The following is a 15405-nucleotide window of genomic DNA, read 5'->3' as shown; positions in this document are numbered from 1 at the left end:
ATAGTGTCGAAACCACAAACTACACTGAGATATAAAATCAAGGCCATGGTCCCTGCGGATGTCCATCATCCTAAAAAGAACCTCCCCACCCTGGCCTTGGACCATCCATGTTCCTGCAGCCTTCTGAAATCTGTTGCCTCTTCCATGTTTAAGTGGCTATAGTGTGTAGCACTGTCTGGCTTCTGCTGATAACTGTGTTTAGTTGGTCCATGTTGTAGAGTCAGTCCTTCTGGCCAGGAGTGTCTCCTGTGGCTATGACCACCACTGCTGCTGTGGTTGTGTTGCTGCTATCAGTTTTGCACAAAAATTTTCCATACTCCCAAGTAGACTATACAGAAGTGGGAATTCTGGGTTTAACCTTAAAAAAAAATGTATAGGCATTTTTGCCTGCTGCCTAGAGGCCAGATCTCCTGGGACCAGTTTATAAAACAAATATGTGCTGAGAATCAAGCCTGTGTGCTTAACTGCTGCCTACCTGAAGACTTTTTTGTTCTGATACTGGGTCTAGACCTCATGATGTAGGTATTAAGAAATCTGCCTTCCTCTGCTGGGATTAAAGGTGTGAACCATCATTTACCTAAATTTTTGAGAAATGCCAAATTTTAAACTGATTGAACCATTTTATTACTAGCAATGTTTGGAACTTCTGATGTTTTACTTTCAGTGCAATTCAAAGAAACCTGTGGTGGTTTGAGGCCAATTGGTCTACAAAAGATTTCACAAGGGCTGGAGCTCAGCGGTTAAGAGCATGGCCCGCTCTTCCAAAGGTCCAGAGTTCAATTCCAGGCAACCACCATATGGTGGCTCACAACCATCTGTAATGAGGTCTGGTGCCCTCTTCTGGCCTGCAGGCATACATAGACAGAATATTGCACACATAATAAATAAATTTTTTTGTTTATAAAATTCACAAGACAGAGCCACACAGAGAAACCCTGTCTTCGAAAAACTCAAAAACAGCAGTATGCTGCTGTTTGGAAGTCAGCACTACTTTAAAACAAAATTAAAAAATACCCTACATTATGTAAGAAGGCAGAGACAGGTGGATCTCTTCAAGTTCTAGAACTGCCAGGGCTATGTCAAGATGCTGTCTCAACACCCTCCTCCCACCAAGAGCTCCCACTTACACCATCGAAATATACTGATTATATGCTCACTGTAATTCATTGTCAAGATAAGCTTATTCATAGTATTAGAAGGGATTTGCTGTTTTCTCAGATCAACACCAGCAGTATCTGCATATGAATTTACATGCTTATTCAGCTCATATCTATAAAACAGAATTCACCTACTTCATTTGACTTTACAGGCTCTTTACAATATTGGAACTGATGGCTTAGTCTTTGTCAGTTAAACAAACTACGTTCAATTTTAATACTTCTCTTTTAAGCACTCACTGAAAATGACAGAGACAGTCAGTCACCACTGAAGAATCCTCTGTTGTCAACGTCAAGACCCCTGGTATTGGGCAAGCCCAATGGCAAGTATCTGATTTCACCACTTGTTCCTAGCAGCCCATCCCCTCTCCATCCTGTTCACCATTTAGCCCCTGGCCAGCATTGCTTGATTGTCCATTGAGTGCCTTCTGCTGCTTTAATCTTTTTCTAAGATCTTAACAGGAAGGTCCTATGTAATCAGTTATAAAAATGTAGCCTTTTGCTTTCTGGCTTTATATGAAATTTTCTTAGTGGAACCCTGTTCCCTTACTGTCCTAATCTTATTGCTTTCATGGACTTTAAACTATTGTTTCCCTTTGTCAAGGTGACACAATTGATTATCAGAAACAACTGAAACAGATGATTAAGGATTTAGCCAAAGAAAAGGATAAAACGGAAAAAGAGTTGCCCAAAATGAGCCAGGTAAGGACTTCTGTGAAGAAAAAAAACCCATCTCAGCAACTTGAGACCATAAATCTTATGACTTCTCAGACCAGTGTGATCAAGTCACCTCTTAAAGAGGAGGCTGCAAAATGATACACACCAGTCAAGTCTCCAATACCTCTAACCACTTCCCAGAACAGGGAGGGTTCTTAGGTGCTACAAGATGGCAGGTTTAATTTGGAAAGGATCTTTCTACTAACACAAGAAATGCAGGATTAAGTTAGGAATGCTCCTGTCTAAGACATCAATGTTTTTTTCATGCCACATACTGGGAAGCTTTAGGACCACGTTTGACTGAATAGGTATGCATGAAGGCCAATGGGTTTCCTCTACCTTATTTCAAGTCTCTCAACCTCAAACTAGGTAGGCAGTCCTTGGTCGTCCCAGCTTTACATGGGTGCTAACTTTCTTTCTGTTCCTTATATATGATGCTGTCCACATCATTTTGCTTTGAACCCCACCTGCCTATCTCCTGAACACTAGATTTAAAAGTGTGCGCCACATGCCCCCTTTCCACTAAGAAGCAAACGTAGCTCTGGATTTTGTTGAGACGTATCATTTCTCACTGATAAGCAACATAACACCACCTAAAGCCTTTTCTTATTTTCTGCACGTGGGACCAGGAATTAGCAGTACACACCTGCTGGTAAGGCAGGAAGATCACAGGTTGCAGGACAGTCTTAAAATACGGAGCTCCTATTGAACATAATTAAATGCTACATGTTTTTCTGATAACGTAAAAATTATACTTTCCATCCTCATGCTGTTTTATTGTTTTTTTTTACTGCAGAGAGAATTTATCCAGTTCTGTAAAACTCTGTACAGCATGTTCCATGAAGACCCGGAGGAGAACGAGCTGTACCAAGCCATCGCCACAGTAACCACTCTGCTACTGCAGATAGGGGAAGTGGGCCAGCGAGGCAGCAGCTCAGGAAGCTGTTCCCAGGAATGTGGTGAGGAGCTGCAGGCTTCAGCTCCTTCTCCTGAACAGGACTCGGTTTTTGTTGAGACTGGGAAGACTCCCCAAGACCCTAGGGCCTTTCCGGAGGCAGGGGAAGGGGACTGGACTGTCTCTCTCGAACATATCCTGGCCTCACTTCTTACTGAGCAATCACTGGTAAACTTTTTTGAAAAGCCACTCAACATTAAATCCAAACTTGAAAATGCCAAGCTCAACCAGTACAGTCTCAAAGCTTTGGAAATGAGCCATCCACCACAGCCTGAACTGAAGCTGAGTAACCTGTAGCCAGGAGTTTGCTGGAGCCCACCACACCAAAGCACGGACTGGACTGTTGTCACTGTCCAGATCTCAGTCTAAAAACAGGGAACTACAAGCTGAGTGTGGATAACGAACCTCAGATCCATGGCCGGGGAATTGCTGCAACTCCCACACAGTTCTATTTATTCTTAAAAGGACAGACAGAGGTGGAATGCCCTTTACACTGTGACTATCAACTTTGCTGAAACTAGTGTTTCTGCTGTGATCCTGGTTTTGCGTTTACCCTTTGATGGATAAAAAGATGTCATGGTAACCAAGAGACATCAACCCCAGGTTCGTTTTCCACTGGTTATGGGATTGGTCAAGAAATAAGCTCACCAAGATCCCAGAACCACCGTCTGCACAATTGTATTTGGCTTTTTTTGCACTAATTTTGTTTCAATGCTGGTAATTGAAACCATTTTAATATATTTCGTTGTATTCACTTTGTATGTCCTTCCAAAAACATGTGCAAACCATGCTTTCAATGTTGGCCCCCAAGGTTTTTAATAAAAAAAAACTTTCTTTTTGTACTGACTTTAAAATTAAAAACAAAACAGCACTAAGGAAGCATGCAGATTTGAGTTTGAGGCCATCCTGGTCTACAAATCGAGTTACGGGACAGCCAGGGCTGCTAGAGAAAACCCTGTCTTTTGGGGATGGGAGGAGGAAAAAAAAGCTTATATTGTCTTAAGAGTATATAGGGAATGAACTGGACTATTTGGCAAATATGGCTAGAAGACTAACAACACAAAATTTCAGTATCATGTATGAGTTATAACCTCAATCCTTAATCTTAAACTCAACATACACACCTGGGACTAATGTGAGACCTAATACTGTAGCTTCTTTGCTAAAAAAACAGACAAGCTAGGCATGGCAGTGGGACGCCTTTAATTCCAGCCCTTGCAATGTTGAGGCCAGCCTGGTCTACAGAGCAAGTTCCAGGACAGCAAGGACTACAGAGAGTTTGTGTCTTGAAAAATCAAAACCACAATTGATTTTTATGAAAAGAACATGTCACATAATCCCGATTTCCCAAGTACCCAGAGCAGCAATTAAATAACTGCCAACAATACTCCTTAGACCGTACTAAACACTACCAAAAATTCCCCCAATGGGGCAAACAACAAAAAAGAAAAACCAAAACCTGAAGGCAACTCTCCAACTTTATTTGAGATTCAGCAGGTTAGTTCTCATCCACATTGACTGTCTGTAGATCTGAAATGCAGAAGTGACAGCCAATCAGCACCCATACTCGTCCCATCCTTCAGAGCACCTGCTCAACACTACAGTTGTATGAACTCCATTATTTCCCCCACATTAAGACAGTCTTAAAGGTCTGATAATTTTGCCCACCACTCATCTCACTGAAAATAGGCACCAACATTCAATGAACAGATTTAGGGTTGAAAGGTGCTGCTAATTTCCTGCTATAATTTCAACAGCGTTGAGAACAGCATGAAACTTACTTTTGAATGTGGTAACAGGCACATAAGTTACCAATGTGTAGAGTTTGTTTGGCGAGTCCTCATCCTCATTACGTTTTCTGGACAAACGTACCCGGATACGGTATGGAACATTCCTAATAAAATACAAATGTGCTGCTAAGGTCAATGCTTCCTTTCAGAAAGCAGTGGCATTCACACCTATTCCTGCTTCTTAATGCTCTGAAAAACTTGGGCGTGACCCTGAGGATGACTGCTGGTCACCCGAGGGCGCAGGGGTACTTTGCGTTTCTAAGTGCAAGGAAGTTCAGTGGCTGGGAGCAGAACCTTGGGCAGCACGAGCGTTGCCTGTGAGGATGTGGGGCGCATGTTGGGGTTTGTCTCGCCATGAAAATAATTCCCAGGTGGGTGAGCAACAAGCTGTCACCTAAGATGCATGCTTGTCAGGATTCACCAAGGACAACTAATTGTTCTTAGGCAGAAAATGGTTGTCATTAACAGAAATACTCATTAATCCAAACAAAAGGCACAATCCCCTCCCCCCTCATCACCCTCAAGACAAGCTAGGTGTTCGTGGGCCCCAGACTCCTACAAACAAGGCTTCTCCATGCCCCTGTGACACCATCCCTCTTCCACTGTAGTTTCTTGTTGGACAATTTTCTATATAGAAGGTCCCAAAATTAAATTTCTGCAGTAGCACCCCTTTCCATCTTCATATGTACTCCCCTTTAAAGGGAACTTCCCAAACTCGGCATTAATTTACATTCAGGTTGGATAAGCCTATGAGAACCCTTCCACGTTATAGGACATGGCACAAATCAACTTTCTGGGCAGCAAGATTTCTTCCCCAGGCTTAAAAACTGCTTTTTCTGAGTGTCTCATGCTCTGGATGGAGCTCTTTATAAAAACCCAATCTCTCCCAGATCTCCCCAAGCTCTAACACTGCTCTCTCCCTCACAGTAAAGGACACTAGCTTAGAGCCGAGGTCCCAGTATCTAGACTCCACATCCGGTAATCAAACTACCAAATCTGTCACAAGAGACTATGTAGAAGGAATAGCTGGTGCACTGTTAACAAATATAACATCAGTACCTTATTCCTTTGGCCCAGACGGCTTTATTGAGCCTGGTATCAATCCGTACATCTGGAGTCCCCATCTCCTTCATGGCAAATTTCCGGATTTCTTTCAGTGCCCTAGGAGCACGCTTCTTGAAGCCCCTGAGGTTCAAAACACAAGAATATAAAATCAAATTACACAGAATATATAAATGACATGCTCTCATAAAACAATCAAAACTAGTCAGAAACATACTCTAAAAACAACTAGCATCAATACTTTGAACAAGAGGATGAAAAAATACGAAGTGTTCTACAATCGTAGCACAAGATGCCATGCTTTCCCGACTTAGCATCCACAAACCACTCCTACAACAAACACTCTCACAGCAGCCCTGAAGTGCCAGGGATGGCCCAGGGCTTAAGAACACTTGCTCTTGCAGAGGACTCAGGTTTGCTTCCCGGCATCCATGTGATGCACACACAAACATACAAGCAAACCATGTACGGAGATCAAGCTGTGAAACCAAGGCAACCATTTATCTATATATACTTTACGCTTTCACTCAAATGAGCACAAAACCCTAAAACTAGTTGGATGTGGTGCTGTGTTCCTTTAATCCTAGCACCTGGGAGGCAAAGGCAGGTGGCTCTTTTTGTGTTCAGGGCTAGCCTGGTCACATAGCTAGTTCCAGGACAACCAGAGCTACACAATACAGATTAAGACCCAACGAAACAACAAAGCCTACCAACTTTTCTAGGGCATGTTGGTGCTCCCGTTAACTACAACACTGGAAGCTGGGCAGGAAGACCTCAACTCCAAAACTCACAACCAACCACAAAAGTCCAGTTGTGCTCGGCACCTGTCTGTCTGGGTCACCCCAAGACAGACAACATGGAACTACTTTCTCCACTCAGTACCAGCCCACGCGCAGTGTCCAAACAAGCCCACTTCACAAATCTGGAAAAATGTGGTTAGGAATAACGGGCTGGTCTATTGGACCCAGCTCATGCAAGCGACCCATGAGGTGGTATCATAAGTACCAAAAATGACACACCAGGAAAGAGATGGAGCATTGAGCAATTCCAGTACTGTGGTCAGGGAGTGTAAACAAGATGCTGCTGTCACTACTTACAGGCAGTCAGCTGAATTACCAATGAAATAGAGAAAGTAGGAGAAGACGACAGGAGCAAGTTTGGTTTGGAAAACGGGGACCAAGATGTTACCAAAGGATAAAGGAGGCTGGAGATCCTCGCATAGGTCCTTCCAACAGCACAGATGCCCGAAAATCATGCCCACCCACACCCTATACCCTCTTTAGGGCTTCTTAAAGAACACCTCTTTCCTCGAGAATCACCCAACACATGGGGCACTTAAAAGCAAACAATCTTCAACTCAAACTGTTTTTCACCTACTTTTCCCCATTTGGTGACACAGGGAGGGCAGGCTCTTATCTTTCTCACCTATCTGCCCACTTCAAAGCCGTGCCGGACAGTGCTCGATGTGCACCAACCATTGGACAGAATGCGGCTGGTAGCAAGTAGCATTTACACGCAGCAGAGACCTCACATGGGACAACACAGAAACGCCGACACAATTTCGACACGGCAGAATCTTTCACTAGAGACTTAACAGTCACGTCCAAGAAATACTGCTGAGTGCAGGGTTGGAACGTATGTAAATATAACCGACGATAAATTCACAAGCACCTTGGGTTCACCATACGCAGCACTGTAACTTTGGCAACCTACACGCCTCTCCTCACCATTTCCAGTTCCGGTATCACAACTGGACCCGCATTAGTACGACTCTCCATCAGTCATAGGAAGAAGAAACACCTACTGGGGCTCAGCAATTCCCAACTGCCTAGTTCCTGTAGCACAGAAGCTAGTCAAGGTTCCCCGTCACAAGCTTCTCCTCTGAGCCGTCCAGATGATCAAAACTCTCGGTTTAGCACCACCAAGCGTTCCAAATTGTCAAAGTTCCAACACGACCTCCCGTTTCCAGTTTCTACCCGGAACCGTACACTCCAGACCCTGCACACCTTTAAAAGACACGCGACAGGATAGAAAAGACGAAACAAACGCCGCATACTCCCTAGGGTAAGGATCGAGTGACAGCCAGAAGCGGCTCGCGGGCCACGCCGGCCGCAGGTACTCACACGCCATGGATGCGCTTGTGAATGTTGATGGTGTACTCTCGGGTTACCACCTCGTTGATGGCAGAACGGCCCTTCTTCTTCTCGCCACCCTTCTTTGCGGGAGCCATCTAAAAAATGCAGGCACAAGGGAGGCTCTAAGCAGACAGCGGGAAAAGGCCGGGCTGATGCCCCCGCTCAGAATCCGGCTAACCCCGGAACCCCTGCTCCTCTGAGCGCCGCAGCGACCCCAGCGCCTTGCGTCCGCGCACGCCCCACCGCCCCGGATCGCCGAGCCTCCGGTCAGCGCAGAACAAATCCCCCAAGCCGGCCCGCCCCGCGCCCGGTGAGGATGGCGCTGGATTTCAGAGCCAGGACCCCGCCACCATACTCACTCCGCCGGGCCCAAGATGGAAAGGACGGGCGCGAGGGATTGTGGGAAGGAAAGCAGCGTCGCGAGGATAACTTCCGGGTCGGGAGGCGGGGGAGAGGAAGTGTGGCGAGGCAAGTTCGAAGGCTAGGCTGCGACGTAAAGGTAGCGCGTCGGAGGCGGAGCGAGTGTCACGGGGCGGGCCCGGGGCGGGTCCTGGGCGGGCCCGGGGCGGAGTCGAGGCTCCTGTCTTCTGACTGTCTGCTGTGAGCAGCGTCCCGTTAGCGGTGTTTGAAGGTGGTGGGTGGGATTTAAATCCGCACCCTCAGACTGCAGGGCCAGGAAAGAAGAGGCTCTTCTGTTTTTCGGATTCAGTCGTTCATTCGATCCTACTATTGAATCTATTAGGTGATGTGCTTGGCAGAAGGTCTCAGGTCCCTGAGACCATAACCAAAGCACTCATTTCTCCAAGTCGAAAAGGTCCACGTGAATGCTAGCCTTTTCGGTGAGAAAATCCCCGAATCCAAACAAGTCCGAACAGCCTATTCACTGGGGTCAGGATCCCACAGATAAAAAAGACAGGCAGGCAGAGACTCCACGGTCTTACCGGGAAATTTGGGTAAGGGATGCTGTATATACGAATTCCCCAAGGGCAGGACTTGGGGTAGACAAGCACACTCTCTCTCGGATCTCAGAAGAAAACGGCGTCCTCAGCGGAACGTGGTAGTGCAGAACTTTGTAGGTAGCTCAGGAGGTCACGAGTTTAAGGTCATCCTTGACTACTGGGTGAGTTAGAGGCCTACCTGAGGGATTAGGTGAGGAGGAGTATTGACAGTGAGCTAAACACACCTCACAGTTCTGAAGACTTCTTCATGGGGCTAGGAGCAAAGACGTGGACAGGCTCTGTTCCAGTTCTTCGTGGGTTGCAAACCACTACCAGGCTCGATGGGAATGCGGGTTGTTGGTACAGTAATGCTGGGCTGAGCTTCAGGGAATTACAAAGCAATCTCCTAAACAGAACCACTCAAAACATTTTAAAGAGGAAATCAGACGTGATGCACTCAGGAGGCAGAGCAGAAGGATAGCAGATTAAGGCTGAGGCTACTCTAGGCTACTAGAGGCCAACTTGGTTACCCAAAGAGATCTGATCCTAGGATAGGGGAGAAGGAGGAAGGAAGGGAGAGGGAGAAAGGGGAGGGAAGAGTAGACTGTGGGAAGAAGGAAAAGGGGGGGGGTGAGGCGAATATGAAAATATGAATCTGGGGATGCAGCTCAGTGATGGAACATTTGCTGACATATACAAGCTCTGGATTTGATAGGCACTCACCCTCCTCCACTACAAAAAAGGAAAGCAGCCTGGTGATGAAAACGGTTCCAAAGGGAAGGAGCCTGGTGAGGAGGATGTTGCTATGATACAGCAGAGATGGAGCCTTGAGCATGTCAGCAAATAGTGGACCAGAAAAGAAAGGCACAGATAGCATTTGAAATGAAGATCAGTAGTTCAAGAGCAACTTTATGTGAGATGACAGTTTAGGAGAAAGGCAATATCAGGTAAGAATTGCATCAGAAAGGTAAAACATCGCACAGTGTATGATCTATTAGCTAGGCAAAACCAATGTGATTCTGTGACTTTCGTGAGTCTCTTATAAGCAGCGTATTCCCAGAGATACACCATTCACTGTCTTCATCGTTGTGCAAACATTGCAGTGTGTACACACCTATGTGCTTTAGTCTATCACAAACCTAAGCTGTATGGTCTGTATCTTCAGCCAGGCTGTCCATCAGTATCGGCTGTCCTTGAGCATTGCATGGCCGTGTGTACCTTCAGCTCTCTCCCCACAGAATGAGCCAATGACAGGAACTGAAGCAGCTCTATTACCCAAAGTTACATCCCTGTTTCACTTTAAGCACCAGATTTTAATATTGGACTTTTTTTTAAGTAAAAGAATACCAGGAAGGAAGTTGACCCCATAGTTTGGGACAGAGGGAAAAGTAGATAAAAAGATCATGCCTCTGATGTTCAAGAGAGAAATCTGGAGGCTGGTTTTGGATGGACTTTACTAATGAGACGAAAGAGGAACTAGCTCTCTCTCATCAGAGTGATGATCTGAGCATTGAGATAATAATGGTCAACTAGAAACTGAGTTTATAAAAGGCTGTGAGTTCATGACTTTGTACTAAAAAATATGAGTAATTTATGGAGTCAATAAACTAGACATACCCATCACGGATTAAGCTAAAATTTAAAAAGAAAATTTCCCTTCCTACCCCATTTCTAATGAGTATTTCTACAGAAAAACAAAACTTTTTATCTGCATAATATAAAGTTCATCTGACCACTAACAACATTCTCTAGATGACTCAAATTAGATATTTTTTTTAGGACATTAATGACTGACTTTGAGATCTTCAGGCTACAACATGAACAAAAATTAAAGTAATTTTATATCACTAAATTTTTCCAGGACATTTGGCTAGAGGGCAAAAGTCAAGGCTAACAACTGCTTAATAATCAGGGCCATAGTGGCACATGACTTTAATCCCAGCACTCAGGAGGCAGAGGCAGGCAGATAGATCTCTGAGTTCAAGGCCAGTCTGGTCTATAGAGTAAGTTCCAGGCCAGCCAGGATTACACAGAGAAACTCTGTCTTGAAAACACCAACAAGAAAAAGAAAAAAAAAACTATTTAATGGTTGGTTGACATAGCTGGGTGTGGTTGTATATACATTTAATCACAGAGGTGGAGGCAAGTGGATCTCTGTAAGTTCCAGACTAGCCTGATCTATATATATAGGGAGTTCCAGACCAGCCAGAGCTACAAAGTGAGACCTCATTTAAAAACAACAATAACAACTTACCATGTTGTTTGTACAAAGCAATATTTAGACAGAATATGCTACAATTTTAGTTTTTAAAATCTTAAACCAAGTGTTCCAAGTTCACACTCAATCTTGACTCTTGAACCAAGACACTTTTATACTGTTCCAGACAGTTCAGGTCATGGTTTTTCTGGAACAAAGATGTGGTTGCAAAATAGCCATTTAATGAGCAAAGTAATGAATGAAGAGCTCAGTGATTACAATTCCCAGGATGCCTGCATTTAATGGAAAATTACACAACAAGAGTTTTTTGAGTTTATCCAAATTCTTAACATGTGTAAAATTCAGGCATAACTAAATTAAATTAGGAGCATAATACACTCCACCCTTTTTAATGGCTTCCAGCTAGACAATCCTAGGATAATGAATACACTGTGTCCATTAACAATCTTGTTCCATTTAGGGGTCTAACCACCAATTAAAGTATGGCTACAACTGAACTATAATTTTTTTTTCTAGAAAAGCCAGATCTCTAAACCTTAGACAATGTTAAGTTTTTTTAGAAAATAGGTCATTGAGTTCCATTCAGATTTCGTGTTTTAAAAACAAGGTTCACTTCAAGTTCTTTGAAAAAGGAAATGTTCCTCTTTGTATATGCAAAATATTTTTGTTTTTTACAACCTACCCCATCTCTGCCCTCAGTCATAGAGCAATCATGGACACACGTATGTAGCAACTTCATGGCATTCAAAACTTGATGCTAGCTAGAGAACCAAAAAGGAGCCATCATCATTTTACAGAAGAGGGTGAAAGTGCAGACCTATCTTGATAGAGTGCTGGAAGGAACATGGATAACTCCGTGCAGTCAGGATGTTTGGAAAGGGAGTGGCCATCTTGGTGGTTCCCAGATGCCGTGTGCTCCTAAGGTACTCAGGGAGTTTTCACAGGCAGCTTAGCAACCTGGACCCCCATCTGCATGGAGCTTTGTGTATAGACAGCCTTCTCCAGATGAAGTGGCCAGTCAATCCTAGCAACCCCTGGGGGACTCCCCCTTTGTGATCACACATGTTGGAACATGTCCTAGAAGTGCAGGCAGAGAGCCAACTCCGCCTGGGCTGAACTTCAGTGCTCAGGCAGAGAGGCAACTTGTGTCCCTCAAGTGAGCTTTCAGGGGAAACCGTTTACCATTCTATGCCTATGCACGATTGGGCATGCATATGATTAAAATATTAGATGCATCATGAGAAAGAACATGTTGAGTGAACAGAGTCACATAGCCCAAACCCATCAATGGAGACACAAAGTCACCTACTCCTCATCCCCAAGAGCTAACTCCTTCCTCCTGTCCTCCTGGGCCTACAAAAGGAAGCTTCACAAAGTAACCCAGAGCAATTTTGATTGGCCCCCACTGCTCTCTCTCAGCAGTATATCTATTCTGTGTATTTCTTTTGCTCCTGAATAAGACCCTAGCTAACTCGCTATTTGTGTGTGCTTCATTTTTTTTTTTTGAACAAGACAACAAGAACCTGGAACCACTCAGTGGAGACCACCAGTACCACCAGGGTACCCTCATGTTAGTATGCTGGACCTCATGAATGAGATGGCTGGAACTGAGCAAGACCTCAGACATGCTGTTTGCCTTCTCAGTGTGAATATGTGTGCACATCTCACACATACCCGGGCACACCTACCTTGCTGACATCACTGGGCTAAATGTTGGCAGTGAGGGTTCATTAGATCCAGCCTGATTGTGTATAATCACAAGCAACGAATGAGTGCTTTGGTGGGGAACGTCTCCATCATTTCTACAGGTTTCCAGTGTTCACAAGATTGAGATGCTCCCAGGAGCTTTCCGGCATCATTTTGTTATCATTTCTACAGTGAAGCATTGCTTTCCTGTCACAAGCTTAGAACCTTAGGATACTGGCAGACTGATGCAGCCCAAGAAGCTCCATCCCAGTACTGGTTATTGCATTGTGTGTACAACCATACTGTGGTTTGGGTCTTGAATGGTCCCCCAAAGGCCCATGTATTGAAAACACTGGACCTCAGCTACTGGGTGTGGCACAACCTTTAGCAGGTGGGGCCTAGTGGAATAAAGTTTGCTCAGTGGGGCTATGGGGGTATATCTTTTAGTGGGACCCTGACCCCTTTCTCTTTCTTTGCTTCCTGGCCATCTTGAGGTGAGCAGGTCTGCTCTGCCATGAACTCATTCCATGATATTCTATGCCGCCACAGGCACAAAGCACCAGGAACAAGTGACCATGGACTGAAATCTCTCAGTCCATGAACCATGTCTGTAAAGCTCACCACCTCACTTATTTCATTATAGTAACAGAAAGCTCAACGAAAACATGAAAACTTTCGGGAGCTGGAGAGATGGCTCAGAGGTTAAGAGCATTGCCTGCTCTTCCAGAGGTCCTGAGTTCAATTCCCAGCAACCATATGGTGGCTCACAACCATCTGTAATGGGATCTGGTGCCCTCTTCTGGCCTGCAGGCATACACACAGACAGAACATTGTATACACAATAAATAAATAAATAAATAAATAAATAAATAAATAAATACATGAAAACTACCTTGAAAGCTTTCGTCATTTTTTTTTTTTTTTGAGACAGGGTTTCTCTGTGTAGCCCTGGTTGTTCTTGCTTTGTAGACCAGTCTGGGCTTTTGAACTCAGAGATCTGCCTGCCTCTGCCTCCCAAGTGCTGAGATTAAAGGTGTGCACCACCATCCTGAAATTAAAAAAACAAATGTGTGTGTGTGTGTGTGTGTGTGTGTGTGTACATACAACAAGGGACAAAGGAAATTGTACAAACTTGTTAATTTATTACAAAATCTTCACTCACAGAAAAACACAAGGAAACCTTTATACTTTTATATTTGGGAATGGAACTGGTGTCTCAGATACAAAATAATTTACACATAATCCGTACAATTTTATTCTTTTATAGAAATAGGTCATTATTACAACAGCTGTACAATTCACTACACTTCCTCTTAAAATTACATAAAATCTTCTTTTTAGAAACATCTCAACATAACAAAACATACAAAAAAAAAGCAAAGTGCATTTTGAAAAGGAAAGTCCAATCTTCAGAATCGTCAGGGGAGATCTGTGGAAAGATGCAGCGGCCTCACCAGGATGGCCGTCACGTGACTGGTTTCCCGGGAGACCGCAGCCTGCCGGGTTGCCCTGCCTGCGGACCCTCTTCCCTCATGGTCTTAGAGGTCTCTAGGACATTCTGGAATAGCTGTGAGGTTGTGCTTTGCTCTGAGTTCACCCTTATAGTTACTATCGGTGAAGTCAACAGGAATAGTCCAGTGTTCTGTTTAGGGTGGAAAATGGCTACCAGTAGGGCGTGGCGGTGAAGAGCCTCGGTCCACAGGGTTTGGGCCAAAGGTGTGGCTCTGCAACTTCATTAATAACAGGCTTATCTGATTGGTGGACTGTTTTTGCTTTTGTTTGTTTGTTTGTTTTGCCTGCTTCCAGTGAAGCCATGAGACCTTATGATTTAAATAAATTAAAAAAAAGCCAGAAAGTGCCTAAGTTATTTCCCCTGTGCGCAGATGTGCAAATTAAAACAAAAACAAACTTTTAAAAATAATGAAAAAAATCTCTTTATTCTCTCTCTCCAAAGACCTCTAACATAGTCCTTGACTATAAAGGAAAGACCATCAAGAGAGTGAAGGCCAGCTAGGGCTTGGGACCTGTGTCAGTCGGTAGAGTACCTGGCGCGCTCTCTCCTGGAGGCAGCGAGAGGTACCACTTCTGCAAATAGAGCAGGAACCCCCCTACGGGGGCACTTGGTTCCTGTCTAGTATGGCTGTAGCGGATGCCCGAGAACCTCGGGGCAAGGGAATCATGGCCAGTATTCCTGTTCTTTCCCCCATTCTGCCAGTGCCACACTCCAGACACATTACCATGGGGAGTTCTGAAATGTATACAGGGTGTGCCAAAGCCACGTAAACCTTTTTTCCCGTTTCCCAAGGCTATTTCCCTCCCCCACTTTATTGGTAAAGCTGGTTGCATCTGGACTCCAGTGTCAGGGCACTATCGGGGTGGCTGTTGGAGACCTGAGGACTCTGACAGCCGACTGACCCTGCGGGAAGGGCGTGGGGGCTGAGGCTGTGTGGGCTGGGTTGCGGCGGCATAGCTCAGGGTCCCGGGTTGCTGGGAGAAGGTGGAAAGAAGGAGCGAGTCCGGTTGCTCACTGTGCAAAGATGTTGGTGCCTGTAGCAGGAAAAAGGAGAAAAGGGGTTGCATGACTGGCCAGTTCCTCCATTCTTCAAGCCGCTTCAGTACCCCCGGGGTTTGCTGCAGATGCTATCGGATTCTGGGACTCCCCTCAAATGGCTAGGCCTGTGTGCTTGCCAGAGTGCATGATGGGGGAAAGCCAAGCTCTCTGACAGAACACTTTTGTATCGATTCTG

General features: G+C 44.8%; 3 protein-coding genes across 7 annotated transcripts in view; 1 reads left to right on the top strand and 2 right to left on the bottom strand.

Moving 5' to 3' along the window:
- The window catches only part of Tbc1d8 (TBC1 domain family member 8), a 106059-nt gene extending 102390 nt beyond the window's left edge, over positions 1-3669 (top strand). For all 3 annotated transcript variants that reach the window (XM_085679549.2, XM_085679547.2, XM_085679548.2), the window contains 3 exons: positions 1391-1480; positions 1762-1859; positions 2671-3669. In XM_085679549.2, the coding sequence (XP_085535675.2) occupies positions 1391-1480; positions 1762-1859; positions 2671-3126 (644 nt within the window). In that variant the 3' untranslated portion in view covers positions 3127-3669. The remainder of the gene's footprint in view (positions 1-1390; positions 1481-1761; positions 1860-2670) is intronic.
- A 346-nt stretch (positions 3670-4015) lies between these two features.
- Positions 4016-8303, bottom strand: Rpl31 (ribosomal protein L31). The gene is made up of 5 exons (XM_048430265.3): positions 8176-8303; positions 7805-7911; positions 5679-5804; positions 4611-4723; positions 4016-4359 (listed from the first exon to the last, which is right to left on the bottom strand). Exons 2-5 carry the CDS (start codon positions 7909-7911, stop codon positions 4328-4330), a joined length of 378 nt encoding a protein of 125 aa, XP_048286222.1. The 5' UTR covers positions 8176-8303; the 3' UTR covers positions 4016-4327.
- A 5477-nt stretch (positions 8304-13780) lies between these two features.
- Positions 13781-15405, bottom strand: part of Npas2 (neuronal PAS domain protein 2) — a 186450-nt gene continuing 184825 nt past the window's right edge. For all 3 annotated transcript variants that reach the window (XM_087898097.1, XM_087898098.1, XM_087898099.1), the window contains one exon: positions 13781-15205. In XM_087898097.1, the coding sequence (XP_087754223.1) occupies positions 15026-15205 (180 nt within the window). In that variant the 3' untranslated portion in view covers positions 13781-15025. The remainder of the gene's footprint in view (positions 15206-15405) is intronic.

The sequence above is a fragment of the Myodes glareolus genome, chromosome 18, assembly GCF_982192425.1.
Source record: "Myodes glareolus chromosome 18, mMyoGla1.1, whole genome shotgun sequence".
Classification (NCBI taxonomy): Eukaryota; Metazoa; Chordata; class Mammalia; order Rodentia; family Cricetidae; genus Myodes; species Myodes glareolus.
This window is presented reverse-complemented; position numbering and strand designations above follow the sequence as displayed.